At 39.8% G+C, this 15881-nt stretch overlaps 1 protein-coding gene across 5 annotated transcripts in view; it reads left to right on the forward strand.

The window, feature by feature from the left end:
- Positions 1-15881, forward strand: part of TERT (telomerase reverse transcriptase) — a 422846-nt gene that overhangs the window by 19291 nt on the left and 387674 nt on the right. For 4 of the 5 annotated variants that reach the window (XM_089437131.1, XM_089437132.1, XM_089437134.1 and 1 more), the window contains exons 3-4: positions 54-173; positions 440-647. In XM_089437131.1, the coding sequence (XP_089293257.1) occupies positions 54-173; positions 440-647 (328 nt within the window). The remainder of the gene's footprint in view (positions 1-53; positions 174-439; positions 648-15881) is intronic. The other variant, XM_089437133.1, reaches the window with a different exon arrangement.

Raw genomic sequence — 15881 nt, forward strand, 5'->3', positions numbered from 1 at the left:
AAGTTCCTAGTTTCACATCACACCTCTCTCTCAATTCTTGTATTGTTTTTCAGCCTGAGCCAAATAAGGCTGAAACGGGTTCCACATCTGCACCATATGGTTTAGAATGTGCCAGTACCAACCTTACCACGAGGCTTTTGAATTCTCAGGCCTGGATGATTCTTCTATCCAGGGTATGAATTGCTGCTTCCAGTTCAGATTCTTAAAGTCGTATGTTCTTAATCTGTTATGTTTTAAATTTCAATAATATATGTTTTGCATTTGAACTACACATTTTAATATAATTGCTTTGACATTGTCGTCATATATTGTGCTGGAGATATCTAGAGTTTCTCATTGAAGCAACATTTAATTGAAGTAGTTGTATTGATCTTCTGATTATATATTTGCTCTCTTAAGTAGGTCTGTGTATTTAGCACGATTATATGACAAATTGCAGGTAGGCGACATGTTCATGCTTCATTTGCTTCTATATACATCGGTATTTTATCCTCTTCCCAATAATTCCTATCTGCAAGTTACAGGAATTCCAGTTAGCAAGCTCATTTCATGCCATCAGCCTCATGAGTCAGGCCAACGTAGGAACTCTGGGATCACTCGTTGCTGTTCTGTAAATCCTGCTGCCACTGGGATGTGCAAAACTTCTGGCAAGTGTAACCGTGCACTTGCAGGCTATTAATATCATTTCTTAAAATTTATTCATGCAATTCTGTTTGTCTACAATGTACAACTATTCCGGTGCTTACAACATTGACTGTATGCAAGCTCAGCTATACTTAAATGCTTGCTAAGTTTTATTCTGTTAGATTTTGTGAACTTTTTGATAGAAAATTGTGGGTATTTTTTCAGTTAATATTTGGGTAAGGCTTTTCTGTGGATGATTATTAGATTTATCACACTTGGTTTCCACATGCCATCGTTAAATCATCTATGTGCACAAAGTTCCTTTTTCTATGCTGTTATTGACAGTCCACCAATGGTGAACTGTTTCTTCATGCTGACGTCTTCAGGTTTCGTTATCTTTTTCCTGGAGAATTAAATTTGCCTCACCCTCCTGTGTATTAAGCACTCAAAGTGAGTAAGCGGGTAACTTGCCAGTGCCCTGCAGATTTCTGGCTTCCCTACTTTTCTGGAGGGAGGGTTGTATTAATCATCAGTGACCAGTCACAATAGCGGCTGGTAATCCTGCAGGACTTGGTGGGAATGCATCCTGCAACCTCCCTGGGCACTATGGTTTAACATAAAGGGTTGAACCAACCAAACTATCTGGGGTATCTTTATCTAGTATTTTTAAGTGGATTTTCTTGATCGCAGGAGCATGATTTTTACTATTTAGTGAATTGCAGTTTCCCTTATTAATGAGTAATTATAGTTTTAAATTTTAAATATGTTCATATTAATATTGGTGTGTGTGTCTATATATATATGAAAAATATGTATTGTCTTAACAAGAGAATATTTTACAAAGCTGAAATAAAAGCGGAAGGTAATATATGGTGGAATCTTATGTCCTCTTTCTGAGCTCTAGTTGAGCAGAAAAAAATCGGAACAGGTTAGAGCAATGAACCCTTGGCATCCTTTAATCAGAAGACAGACTTTGGTAGGCAATTACATACATGTCTTCCACCAAGAGTGAGCAAAAAATGGAATTGCATTGACATCATCCATCTACAGATATTTGTACTGTATCTTGGAGATAGTAAATAAGGCAATGATATGAAGGCAATCCCAAATGCTGGTGAAGGGATAAAGTTCTTTGGACCAAGAGTCACCAAATAGTGTTTCTTCCCAATGATGCTGACTTTGAAATAGAAATGTGTGCCGATCCTGAACATATCCAAATTTGTTAGCAAGTTATTGCAAACTTGCACTCATAAAATTTGTTTCAAAGTCTCTAGGCAACTACAATAGAGGCAAATATTATCTATCAACCCACTTTAGCAAGGTGGGCTTTGGATGGTAGCCCCTGTTAAACTACAAGCCAAGCAAAAAATATAGTTTTTCACTGAGGAGGAGTTACCAGGCACTGCAATCAATGAATCCACCGATCCTCTAGATCAAAAGATTCATCTAGCATTCAATATAGGAGATAAAAGGTGCTTCTAATACAAAAGAGAGTAAAACTTTTTGGTGTGATATTGTTGGAGATGCTTTCCAAATTTCCAATCCCAATCTTGGCACATAGGGCTTTGTGTGCCCCTACACAACATATATTGCTCTTCAGGAGGAATTAGTCCTAAAATATTGTGGTGGCCAACTTGTCAGAGGACAATAAGGTCCTTTGATGAGCTAGCGAATTTCAGTCCATCCAGTCCTTGGTCTCAAAAATCCCATAGATCCCTCCAAAAGAATAATCCTTTCTTGCTTGAGTCATATGCCTAAAATCTTGAACACTTTAAAGCACACGGATCTTGATGCAACCAATTCCAATTAGGGCATCAAGGCAATTCCCATCCTACACAGCTGCCAAAGAAATTTCGCTTTACCAAAGGGGCAATAAACTTTCAAGCCTCCTACATGCTCCAATAAATTACTGAGCCAGAGACCTTAATAAGGTGCAAAGAGGAGGTGATATCTCATGCCCTGATAGAACATCAGATCCACAATAAATGTTGAGTAAACAGGAATCTATATTGCAGAACAGTAAATGCTTAGTAGGCTAGAACTAGCATTATAGAACAGTCAATGCTTATCAGATTGCAACCAGTATTGTGGGAGGATTTGACTATTCGCTTTGCTACCAAAATACAACCTTTAATTGCAACATCAATAAGATTGAGGCTACCTTCTTCCTTAGGCATAGTGCACTCCTCCCAAGGAATTGTGAGCCGCCAAAAAGTAGGTAACCCCTAACAGCCAGCCAACCAGCAGCCCTATATGATCAGCACATAACATTGTGCTAGGTTCCTCCACCTATTGCTCTGGTCAGATCTCTCTTCCATGCGGCATTTCTTCTTGAAGGAAGGTGGGTCATCTATTGACGTGTATTTTAACCATTTTGCATCATGTGCTTTCATTTAATGTTCTCTGCATACTAATATGGATCATGGGGCAAACTAAATGATTGGCCGATCTCTATTGTGTACTTGTTCCCACACTTCACCTAAGAGGTTAGTCTTTGTCTCTAGTGTTAATTTTAGATAACAATGGTATGTTCTATGCTTTAGCATAATTTACTTCAATGTTCCTTATCAGCTCAATGACAATTTCCAATTATTTCCAGTAGCAATCACATTAACTTAATCACATTGACAGTAAATGTAGATAGAACATAAAAACAAGTGCAAAAGACAAGCCAAGACAAGAGGATGCAAGATTTGGTGGATGCCAGGGAAAAACCCCAATGTGGGGGGAACCTTTTGATCAAATCTTCTTATTATTATTCAATAGTTCAGCAGAGAGAGAGTACATATATCAAATTTACTTGCCCAATACACAGTCAAAATAGCCCTGTCAAAAACAGCAGTCAACAACAGTCAACTGCAGCCCTAACCAGAAGGTCAACGCTGGTCAAATCAACAACAAAACTTCCTCCAACCAGCTCGGTCAACAACAGTCCAATTCAGCTTTCAAGAAGGGTCAAAGTCAACCCAAAATAGTCCACTGAGCCTCAGTCAAACTTGGTCAAACTTCAGTCAATGCTGCAGTAAAACAATCCTGCGATCAACGTAGGTCAAACTGCCCCAAATGCCTTGGTTTCTGTGCTAGAGAATGCGGCCTTAAGAAATTGGAATTCTACGCAGAAAGACACATTGAAAGATGGTCAAACGAGCCCCGGTCAACACTGGTTTGTTTCTCCGAAATTTTGCCCTGCACTTGATTATGAAATTTTTGTCCTTCTATGCCACACGTGGGGGAGAGAGAGAGACTGCCCAAGCTGTACGAACCAATCAAGAGAGAAGAGAGAAGAATGATGTGATGAGTGATGTCCAAATGAGGAGAGAGGTCCCTCCTATTTATACAATTCGTTGAGGGTGAAGAGACACATCCATTGGGCTTCTTGAGCCTACATTTTACTGAGGCCGACCTTGACAATTTGTGCATGAGAGAGAATAAATTCAAAATTCAACTTCTGCTTGTCAGAATGAGATGATCTTTATGTCAAAATTGGACCTTTCGAAAAGAGGAATCCAATTCAATAATTATTTCCATCATATGAGCTGTCCTAAGGTGGAATTTGGACTTTTAACACACCCTCTCAACTAGGGAGAATTCCACTTGCCAATTCATCTGTGATCATGTACCATCTTTGTCGTTCTGCTCTGCTCTGCTGGTAGCTGAACCATGAAGTAATAATGAAGAAGTGATCAAGAGTGAGTCACAAGACCTTACCACTCTCCATTGACAAGAGTCTGTCCTTGATCCTAGATCAAGTTGTTGAACACCATGCATCCTAGTCATATGGAGTACGACAATACACGATGCGTCCATCGGTAGTGCTATGGTCCTTAACCACTTTTCCCAACTCATTGGTCAGATGAGAGGTACTTCCCATGAGTTCTGGACTCCATGGGTAGGATGTGTGCTGGGGCATTGATAGGAGAAGGTGAACTATTCATCCTGCTCATATGCCATAGGCGAAGATGAACCACTCATTCTATGCATTTGACAATCGTAGGGGAAGGTGAACCACTCATCCTACATACATGTGTCCGCAATCATAGGGGAAGGTGAACCACTCACCCTACACACATGTCAACCATCATGGGGTATCACAGGGAAAGGTGAACCACTCACCCTACACACATGTCAACCATCATGGGGTATCACAGGGAAAGGTGAACCACTCACCCTGTACATAGCGCACCACTAGGGGAAGGTGAACCACTCACTCTATGGTCGCTCATAGCTCCAAGAAGTACCCCAAGCCCCTTGGAGCTCCCATAGCTCAGTGTCCAACTCATATGGGACCCTAATATGAGGGTCTCTCCACGACTCCATGTCTCTCTCGGAAGGTTAAGAATTTGACCTTCCCCAAGGGCTTCTTCAGAATATTTGCGATCTGCTCATCTGTCCTGATGTGTTGGAGCCTTATTGCTCCTTGTTGTACCATATCTCGGATAAAGTGGTACTTAGATATCAATGTGCTTGGAGCGGTCGTGAAACATGAGATTCTTTGATTTTTGCTTCATTCTCATCCAAGATATTGAAGCAGACCCCAAAGAGAAGTAGCACCAAGACGTGCTCTTACAATCCACCACACTGCCAACCCAGTCAACACCTGAATATTCATGTAGGCTCGAGTTCCCGACAGGGTATCTCAGTTCATAGTGGATTGTGCCCCAGAAATGTCTTAAGAGATTCTTAGCAACAATCCAATAATGTGATGAGGCTCGACCATAAATTGACTCAACGTGTTCACATCGAAGCATATGTCAGGACGAGAGTTTACCAAGATTCCAAGAACATTAGGGACCCCACAAGTTGACGATACTCGAAAGGGTTTGCTAATTCGGGCCCAACAACACTTCTACATAGCTTCTTGAAGTTGAGTTCCATCGGAGTAGACACGGATTTGCAATCCACCATCCCACATCTATCAAGCAACTTCACAATGTATTTTCCTTGAGAAAGGAAAAAATCTCACTTGGCTTTTGTCAGACCTCCAGCCCTAGGAAGCAGTGCATCAGTCCTAGGTCCTTCATCTCGAACTCGAAAGCCAACCCCCTCTTGCATTGATGAGAGGATCATCACCTGTTAGAAAGAGATCATCCACATAAAGGACCAGAATGAGAGGCTTGTCCTTTTCAACCTTGAAGTATAGGTTCGGGTCAACTTCACTCCTTGTAAAACCCAACTTCATAAGATAGCTATCAATCCTTTCATACCAAGCCCTGGGGGCTTGCTTCAATCCATAAAGGGCTTTCTTCAACCTACATACATGTCTTATGATCGTGAATTTCAAACCCCTTGTGTTGTTCTACATAGACTTCTTCCTTAAGCGAGCCGTGCAAGAAAGCAATTTTGACATCCATTTGGTGTAGGCTCCATCCTTGCGAGGTAACAAGGGCTATGATCAAACAGATAGTGGTATATTGGGCAACTGGTGCAAATATCTCGTCATAGTCCTCCTTTTTGAGAGAAGCCTCGAGCAACGAATCTGGCCTTGAACTTTTCAGCACTCCCATCAACTCCATGTTTGATCTTGTAGAGCCATTTTGAAGTGACCACTGACTTGTCCTTGGGTCTAGGAACCACATCCCAAACATCATTCTTCATGATCGACTCATATTCCTCATTCATCGCATCCTTCCAAACTTGGTGTTTCACGACTTCTTCGAATGTACAAGGCTCAGATTGTACAATGGTACTCATGGTAGCTAAGTACCCTTGGTACCTGTTCGACTTCTTGCTTTCACGAAATGTTCCCCTCGGTGCAATGTGTTTCTTAGCATCTTCAAGAGTATCTTTGAGCCATAAAGGTCTTTTTCTTGAAGTAGAGGGCTCACTAGGAGGTGGATCAATGGGATCCATCGAACCTTCCACATCGGGCATCAGGTCATTAGTTAGAGGTTCATCCTGCTTTTCTGCATCATCATCATCATTGTCCTTCCTAGGGATAGGAAGATCTCATTCTTTCCTAAGGGAAGAATCTTCATCGAAAGTGACATCATGATTATTTTCACTTCTCTTTGACCATACACATAGATTCTATATGCCTTCGAAGTTTCACTATAGCCCACGAACATTCCTTTCTTCCTAGATGCATCTAGCTTGTTTCTTTTCTCTTTCGGCACATGAAAATATATAGGACAACGAAAAATTCTAAAATGAGAAACATTAGGTTTCTTACTGGCGAAAACTTCTTCGGGTGTCTTGAAGTCCAAAGCTTGATGTGGGCATCTATTTTGAACATACATAGTGGTTGTTAGGTCCCTATAATATTAGTGATGCCCCCATAACTATTGTCGTTGTATCCCTTATTGTTATTATTGTGTCCCATAGAATCCCTCTATTGTTATTTTTGTGCCTTTATATTATTATTGTTAGGTCGGCTTGGTTATATTGTGACCCTATAGGCTCCTATATATAAAAAGGAGGTTTTGTCATTTGAATCATCTAAGAATTGTTCATTTGTGTAATATAAAGGAGGTTGCCCCCTCGAAGAGGCTTGTTTCTAAGGCGTTCATCTATCTTTTCTATCTTTTTGTGAGATAGTTTCATAACATTTGGTATCAGAGCTTTGGATTCTAGGGTTTCGCTGCTCCAAATAGGTCATCGTGTCATTTTCGCTATAATTTTTTTTCTACGACGTTTCAGAAGCTACAAAAAAAACCCATTTGGGCCAAAATAGTTTTGAACTTCGGGTCCAAATTTCAAAGCTTTTCTCGCTATATTTGCGGAGATATGATCTGAGGAAGTTGGCGTTTTTGCAGACTCCCGAATTACATTCCAAACAGGTGACCTAGGGAAAATCGTCATAACTTTTGTTTTGAGCATCAGATTGAAATCTCATAAGAAGTTTCAGAAAGAGGACGACCTCTAGTTTTTTGTGTATCAGTTTCAGGTACTAAGGTCGAAACAATGACATGTGGCACGTCGTACAAGTTCGCTCTACTGAACTAGTCTATAATCAGGTCACCGTGGGAGATTTGGCATAACTCTTCCTTGGAGAATCCAATTTTGATAAAACTGGTGGCATTGGAAAGAGGACGCAGAGGGCTATTGCAGGTCACGATTTCAGAACTGGGAGATCCAAAATTACAGAGGTACATCAGATTCAATATCGAGCTCCTACAAGTGAAAAAAGGTGTGTATTTTTTAAATTTTTGCATAAGCTTGGTTTGAAAAATTAGTTTGAAGGAATTCAAAGGGCATAGTGAAGCATTATTATCGGTAATTGATGCCCCGAAGAAAGAAAATGGAAACACCTAGTAAGCAACTTGAAATCTCTAGCATGACTCATGAAGAAGAGGAAGAAATGCAACACGATATATCAATATTACGAAACCAAGTGTAACAAATTTTACTCGCACAAAAGGTAACAAAAAATAAGATGGATGGTTTAAAGAAAGACGTAGAAGCTAAGATGGATGGTTTAAAGAAAGGCGTAGAAGCTAAGATGAATGACTTGGAAGCTAAGATGGACGGCGTGGAAACTAAGATGGATGGCATGGACGCTAAGATGAATGGCATGGACGATAAGATGGAAGAATTGAAGATAAATTTGAATAAGTTGCTACAAGAAATGGTCACTAATGGTGAAAGGGTAGTAAAAGAAACTCATGATGAGAACAAAATAAATGTTAAACATGATTTCATAGACTCTAATGTTGGATTGAAGACCCACCATGTTCCAAAAATCGATATGAGGAAGTTTGATGGCAAGGATCCCAGAACATGGATACTACAGATGGAACAATTTTTCGATCTCCATAATATGCAAAACACACAAAAGGTACGTATTGCAATTTTATATTTGGAACCAAATCAATTTGTATGGTATCAATGGCTTTGCTCTCATAAACAAATTATCACTTGGGCAATTTTTATGGAAGAAATGATAGCACATTATGAGGATACAAAAAGCAACACTTTTTTTAGCCAATTGATAAATCTCAAACAAAAGGGTTCAATGATGGAGCACATTGAGGACTTCCAAAAATTGAACATAAAGGTAAAAGATATTCCAGAGGAGCATAGGATTGATGTGTTCATAGGGACTTTAAAGGATAATATCCAACATGAGGTTCGCCTTTGAGAACCTGATTCATTGGAGAAGGCATTCAAGTTAGCAAGAAAAATGGAAAGCAAAATTATGGCAACTAGGAAGCCTACCACTCACAACTATAAAGATGGAAGTGTTGCTGCCCCTAGCCTTCCACAACCTACAAGGTTGACACCACAACAATTGGAAGAAAAAAGAGCAAAAGGGCTTTGTTATAGTTGTGATAACAAATACACTAAAGGTCATAAGTGTGCTGAGAAGAAATTATTCTACATAGATTGTGAAGAGGAGGAAGAAAAGGAACAAGAAATGTCAAAAGAAGAGGATATACTCCAGGAACAAACCCTAGATAAAGAAGAAATGAATCCGACCATATCTTGTAATGCATTGGCTGGAATTACCACTCCTCAAACTATCAAGATAGAAGGACATATCAAGAAGAAAAAGGTAATAGTGTTGATTGATTCGGGAAGTACCCATAATTTTATTCATTGTAAGATAGCAAAGGAATTGAATTGCTTCCTATATCCAACACCAGAGTGTCAAGTGATGGTTGCAAGTGGAGGAACCATAAATTGCTCTGGAAAGTGCCATAATATCAAGTTATCCATGGGAGAATATGTATTGAATAGCCCAATGCTTTCCATTCCAATGGGTGGTTGATGTTGTATTAGGAGTCCATTGGCTACAATCCTTGGGTACAACAACTTTTAATTTTCAAGAACTTTTCACAAAATTTTTTGCGGAAGGAAAGGAAGTTGAATTAAGGGGTATTGCAGAGAAACCAGGAAAGATAATCGGCTCTAACGGTATGACAAAGCTTCTAAAGAAGGAACTACGAGGTGTAATTGCACAATTATGTTCGCTAGAGGTTCCCATATCGAAATCATCTATTTCTCCAGATCATCATCTGGAGACTCTCAAAGGTCTCCCACCTATTCGTGATCATGATCATGCTATTCATTTGATTCCAGGAAGTGTTCCTTCAAACATCAGGCCGTACAAATATCCCTATGCCCAAAAGAGTGAAATTGAACATATGGTTGCAGAAATGCTAGAGGCTGGTATAATTCAACCTAGTCAAAATTCTTTCTCTGCTCTAGTAGTATTAATTCACAAGAAGGATGGATCATGGCTCATGTGTTCAGATTATAGGGAGCTCAACAAGCTCACTATTAAAGATAAATTTCCCATTCCTATCATTAATGCATTATTGGATGAATTGCATGGATCAATTTACTTCACCAAGTTGGATCTTCGTTCAGGATATCATCAAATCAGAATGAAGTCTGAAGACATTCCAAAAACAACATTTAGAACTCATGAAGGTCATTATGAGTTTTTGGTCATGCCTTTTGGCCTTACTAATGCACCTCCTACATTTCAAGGTTTGATGAATTCCATTTTCAAACCCTTCCTTAGAAAATTTGTGTTAGTATTTTTTTGATGATATACTAATCTACAACAAGTCTTGGAAGGATCATGTCCAACATGTTGACATGGTGCTCAAACTATTGGAGGAGAAACAATTATATGCAAAAATCTCCAAATGTTTCTTTGAAGTGCAAGAGGTGGAATATCTGGGTCATATTGTATCTCATGAAGGTGTTAAGGTAGACCCTAGCAAAATTAAAACCATTAAGGAATGGAAAATCCCCACATCCATAAAGCATCCATGAGGATTTATCGGGTTGACAGGGTATTATTGCGAGTTTGTTAAGAATTATGGGAGAATAGCAGCACCTCTAACAACATTATTGAAGAAAGATGCATTTTCATGGACTCCAGAAGCAATGAAGACCTTTGAACATCTTAAAGAGGCAATGTGCCAAGCACCAGTCTTAGCTACATCGAACTTCACAAAAACCTTTATTGTGGAATGTGATGCCTCAGGAAATGGAATCGGTGCTATTTTAATGCAAGAAGAAAGACCCATTGCTTTCGAAAGTCGTCCAATCAAAGGAAAGTATTTACACAAAGCTATTTATGAGAAGGAAATGTTGGCAATACTACATGTACTTAAGAAATGGCGACCCTACCTAATGGGGAGACACTTCAAGGTAAAAATAGATCATGATAGTCTTAAATAATTTTTAGAACAAAGATTATCTTCAGAAGAGCAGCGAAAATGGGTCACAAAGATGTTGGGTTATGACTTTGAAATCATCTACAAAAAAGGGAAGCAAAATGTTGTGGCATATGCACTCTCAAGAAAGGATGAGGATGTGGAAGCATTTCTTTGCGCTATTTCTATTATCCAACTAGACTGGATAAACGAAGCAAGGGATGAATGAAAGAATGACAAGGAAGTGTGGGCACTCATTCAAAAGATACAACAAGATCCCAGTACATCTGATACATTTATTTGGAAAAATGATTCGTTATGGTACAAGGATCGAGTATACCTATGTCAAAATTCCCAACTCAAACAAAAGATTCTTAGGGAATTGCACACCTCTCCCATAGGAGGGCGCTTAGGATTTCTAAAAACCTACCATAGGGTTAAGAAGGATTTGGGATGGCCTTAAATCGGATATTCAAAAGTTTGTGGCAGAATGTTTGGTTTGCCAACAAAATAAAGTTGAAACAATTAAGACTCCAGGACTATTACAACCTTTATCCATTCCAAGCCAACGTTGGAAGGAGGTTTCAATGGATTTTATCACAGGTTTACCCAAGTCCGAAGGAAAAAGTGTTATCATGGTGGTAGTGGACAGACTTACCAAGTATGCACACTTTTGTGCATTATCTCATCCATTTAAAGCGAGTACAATTTTCGCTGCATTTATGGAAACAATTAAAAAGCTACATGGAAACCCAAAGATTATTGTAAGTGACAGAGATCCCATTTTCATTGGAAATTTTTGGACATAATTATTTTCTTGTTTTGGTACTTAGTTAGCTCATAGCTCATCTTATCATCCTCAATTTGATGGGCAAATTGAGATAGTAAACAAATGTTTGGAAGGATATCTTCGTTGCTTTGTATCTGATAACCAGACACAATGGGTCAAATGGTTGCCTCTGGCTGAATGGTGGTATAACACTTCCATACTGCAACAAAAATGACCCCATTTATGGCACTTTATGGATATCATCCACCATCCATCACATCATATTTAAGAGAAAATTCTAAGGTTCAAGCAGTGGAAGATCACATCGAGCATCAGCAACAAGTTCTCCTACTCTTAAAGGATAACCTCACCTTGGCACAAAATAGAATGAAACAACAGGCAAATCAACGTCGCAGCGAAATAAGTTTTGATGTAGGTGATTGGGTATTCCTACGGCTACAACCATATAAACAAATGCCCCTCAAGCAAGCTAAGAAGGATAACAAATTATCACCAAAATTATGGTCCGTACAAGGTGTTGCAAAAGATAGGAACTATGGAATACAAATTGGAGCTTTCTACAGCTTTTCGTGATACAAAAATGGATCCTAGATAAACCTCTAAGTCTAAAAGAATTCATATAAGAGGTAAAAGGTGCCAAATGACACAAATCCTTTGTAAATCAGAGGAAAATGAAAATCGCAGGCTGCTCTTGTAAATAGTCTCATTGTATAGATCTCCTCATTCTGAATCCAACGAAACTTGAATGGGCAAAAACGGACTCCGGATGAAGGAGTTATTGTAAAATGAAATTGCCCAATGTCCTTAAAAATGAGGCAATTTCATTAAATTTTGAACTATATTGAAAATTTTGATTTTAGTATAGGCTCACGGGCCAATCCACAGTTGACACGTGGTAGGCCGAGATTGGGCCACGTGGCCTTGTTTGATTAGTCAAGAGGAAATATCGCATCACAATTATTGCAAAGGGAAGGACCTTGGGCCATCAACGATTGCGATAAGCGATTGTCACTTTATCGCATCGCACAGATCCATGGGAGGACTTAACAAAGGCTGAGGCCAATGTGACGTGATTGCCGATTATCGGCATCGACGGATAAGGCATCGACGATATATGTCGGATCGGTGTATGTCATAAGGGAAGACCCTCGGGTCGTAGCACCGCGATATTGTGATATGCGACAATGCGATCACATCTGGACCATTGGATCACGAGTTTGATCGGACAGTGGTGATCTAACGGGAAATATCCCATTGCTATTTGCGTTAAGACCATGGACCAGGGCTCTTCCTTGTTGCGATTGTGATATGCGATCGAAGGCGGACTCGATAAGTTTATAAATGCGATTGTATGTGTGTTGAAGTCCGGAAAGCGCCAATTTCCTTTGTTATTGCGTATTTCGTTTATTAAACGAAATACAAGGGAGTTAAGTCCGATTCGATATTATGGACCTGAAAGGGTTCCGAAATGCCTCTGTATAATGTTTCAAGTCCGGAATTGTGTTTTGGCAGATTTTCTCCGTTTAAAATACATTTTCCTGTGTAAAACAGAAAGCGACTGCGTTTGGGATTCTGAAGAATTTCAAGAGGCCCGAGGCACTCTTACGTTACAGAAATGGTGGCCACCTCCCCTTTTGGCGTTGAGCAATGATTGTATAACGCTTGGAAGAGAGGAATAGTCGAAGGCATGACTAGAGAGGCACGACCAGAGGAAGGCGTTTTGGGAACCAAAGAGGCTTTGGTAACCATCCACGAGAGCTGGGAAGCGTTATTCTTGGCGGACTCGAGGAGTTCGAGCGATCTCGGGGGATAAATCCCATTGTTGCAGAGCCAGCGAGGGGGAGCTCACAAATGGTAATGATCCCAAAGAGCTTGAGGAACAAAGAGCCCGAGAGCAAAGGAGCCTTAATCCCAAGAGGGACAGAGAGCCACAATCCCACAAAGAAGTGGGAGGTGGAGCGAAAGAGGCCAAGAGACCCACAGAGAGCCCAAGAGCTAGAGAGTTAGGGCCGGTTTGAATTCGAGCATGCTGTTAGCTTCAACAGTTGAGGAAATGCAGAATTCTGATGGAGTCAGTGTTTGAAGAAGCTCAAGACAGCCAGGAGCACTGATTGAAGGAATCAGATCCAAGGGAGTTTGGATCTGTTTGCAGCAATAACCACGGGTAAGATGGTATTCTGAGCCCATTGGTTCATTTGTAAACCATATGGAGTTGAGTCACGGACTTGTAAAATAATTTGAGCCATAATCCCAAAGAGCCAAGTCAAATTAACAAGAGCTCATGGAGATGTAGCCCACAAGAGTTTTGGGTGAACTCCTCATTAAATTGCTGTCTTACGTGTATTGTTTTAATGCTGCATTATTCACTGTTATATGCATTTATGTATATGTTCAAGCACTTTTAAATATCAACATACACAATAGATTTTGAAGCACATAAACAACCAACCATAAATACAAGCATATGCCTATATTTTCAAGCATTTCTTAATTCCGCATTGGTTAATCAAATAGACTTGGGAAAATACAAGCATATGCCTATATTTTCAAGCATTTTTAAATTCCGCATTGGTTAATCATATAGACTTGGGAAAATACAAGCGTTGGAAGTGAGAGAGGTTCTTGTAAGCTAGCAAGAAGCCTAAGATCTCCATTTTCAGATCAGGTGGTATCAAGGCTTAAGATTGATTAACCACACCTTTAGAAAGGTTATATTAGAATGCTTGATTGACAAAGCAAAGACTGCTTGTTTGAAAGGTGTTTGAACAACAAGAGGCTGATTGTATGCTTGTTTGCAGACTGGCTATTTTTTGAGTTTGCAGAGGTGAAGGGAAAGCTATTGATAACTCAGTCCAGGAGAGGACAAGAAGGAGAAGGGCTGAAGGCATTCTTCTATCCCAAAGGACCTCAAGGCAATCTTTGGAGCACAAGAGGTTGCTTAAATAAGCTCTTTATTTTATCTTGTTGAAGTTTTTTTTGTTCATTGGCTTAATGAAAACTTCTACAAGTGGGTCCTCAAATTCTGCTCTTTTCACGAGGCTCTTTGATGAAGACATGAAGCAAGAATTATCCACCATGATGGATATGGTGAGAGAAATGTATGAGGATGGAAGGAAGAGCAACATACTTAGAAAGCAGCTGAATTCCATGAAGGAAGAGAAGCAGTTGCTTGTTGACGGACTACAGGAAATGGAGAGGTAGCTTCATATTGCAAATATGAACCTGAAAAGGATGCATGAGTTGGAGTCACAACTCTTTGTTGCCAAAGAAGCCTTAGTCAAGTATCAACTTGAAGAAGAGGTAAGCCATTCCAGTTTGTCTTCAAATTCTTCTAAGAATGCTCATATTGGTTCTTTTGAAAAGCATACTAAAGGCATAGGTTCCAAGCTAATGTCCAAGATGGGCTATGAAGGCAAGGGCTTGGGAAAGCATGCACAAGGTATTATTGAACCAATAATGGTTGAGGAAAGGCCTAAATATTTGGGTCTTGGCTATGGACAGTCTTATGGAGAGAGTTCCAAAGCTGCCATGAAAGACATTGAAACCATTCCAAGAAGGAGTTTCATTGCAATTCCTCTATCTCAAGAGTGTGAAGGTTGTGTTCAGGAGGAATGCAATGACTTGAAACATCATTTGTAGGGTGCAGGTGTTCAGAAGCACACCTCTGAACCAGAGAGTTGTGGAAACTCTAGTAGCCTTGAAGAGATTGATGGGATTCCAAAGAGAGCCACTTCTTCGTTTGCTTCACTTCCTCATGAAGGCAATAAAGGTGAAAGAGGCAGGTATAAATCTGGGTCTAACCATAGTCCTTTTGATTTTGCAAAGCATGATGAATTTCCACATAGATATGGGAAAAGCATTGCATGTTCCTTTTGTGGTTTGGATAACCATCGTGTTTCTAGTTGTTGGAAGAGAATGACCACATACAAGAAACTTTTGAAGGAAAGAAAGCAAGCAGCCAAAGGTCCATTGGACAAGGCAAATCATGCTGTCAAGAGGATGCACATGCAGTGCACTTATTGCCATAAGCAAGGGCATCTTGCTGAAAGGTGTTGGACTCTGAATCCAGCAATGCTTCCACAAAAGTTGAAGGAGAAGGTTGAAAGAGAAGATGGCAGAAATGGAAAGGAAGATTCCATGAATGATGTGTCTTAAGATGATTCACATATTGATGCTGATGTACAGACAAAGCAGGGACCTTTGAAATGGATTGGTAAGAAATGGTTAGAATTCTTATCCAATTAAAAGTTGCATGCCTATGGATATGATGCATCTATTTGCATTTCTGTGGTAATTGAATGCAAGTTGCAGGTTTCCACCAAGAAGGTGAATGGAGAAGTTGAGTAGGAGACTCACTT

Source organism: Pinus tabuliformis, chromosome 5_2, assembly GCF_031772625.1.
Source record: "Pinus tabuliformis cultivar Carrire ecotype Pingquan chromosome 5_2, CPIR1, whole genome shotgun sequence".
NCBI lineage: Eukaryota > Viridiplantae > Streptophyta > Pinopsida > Pinales > Pinaceae > Pinus > Pinus tabuliformis.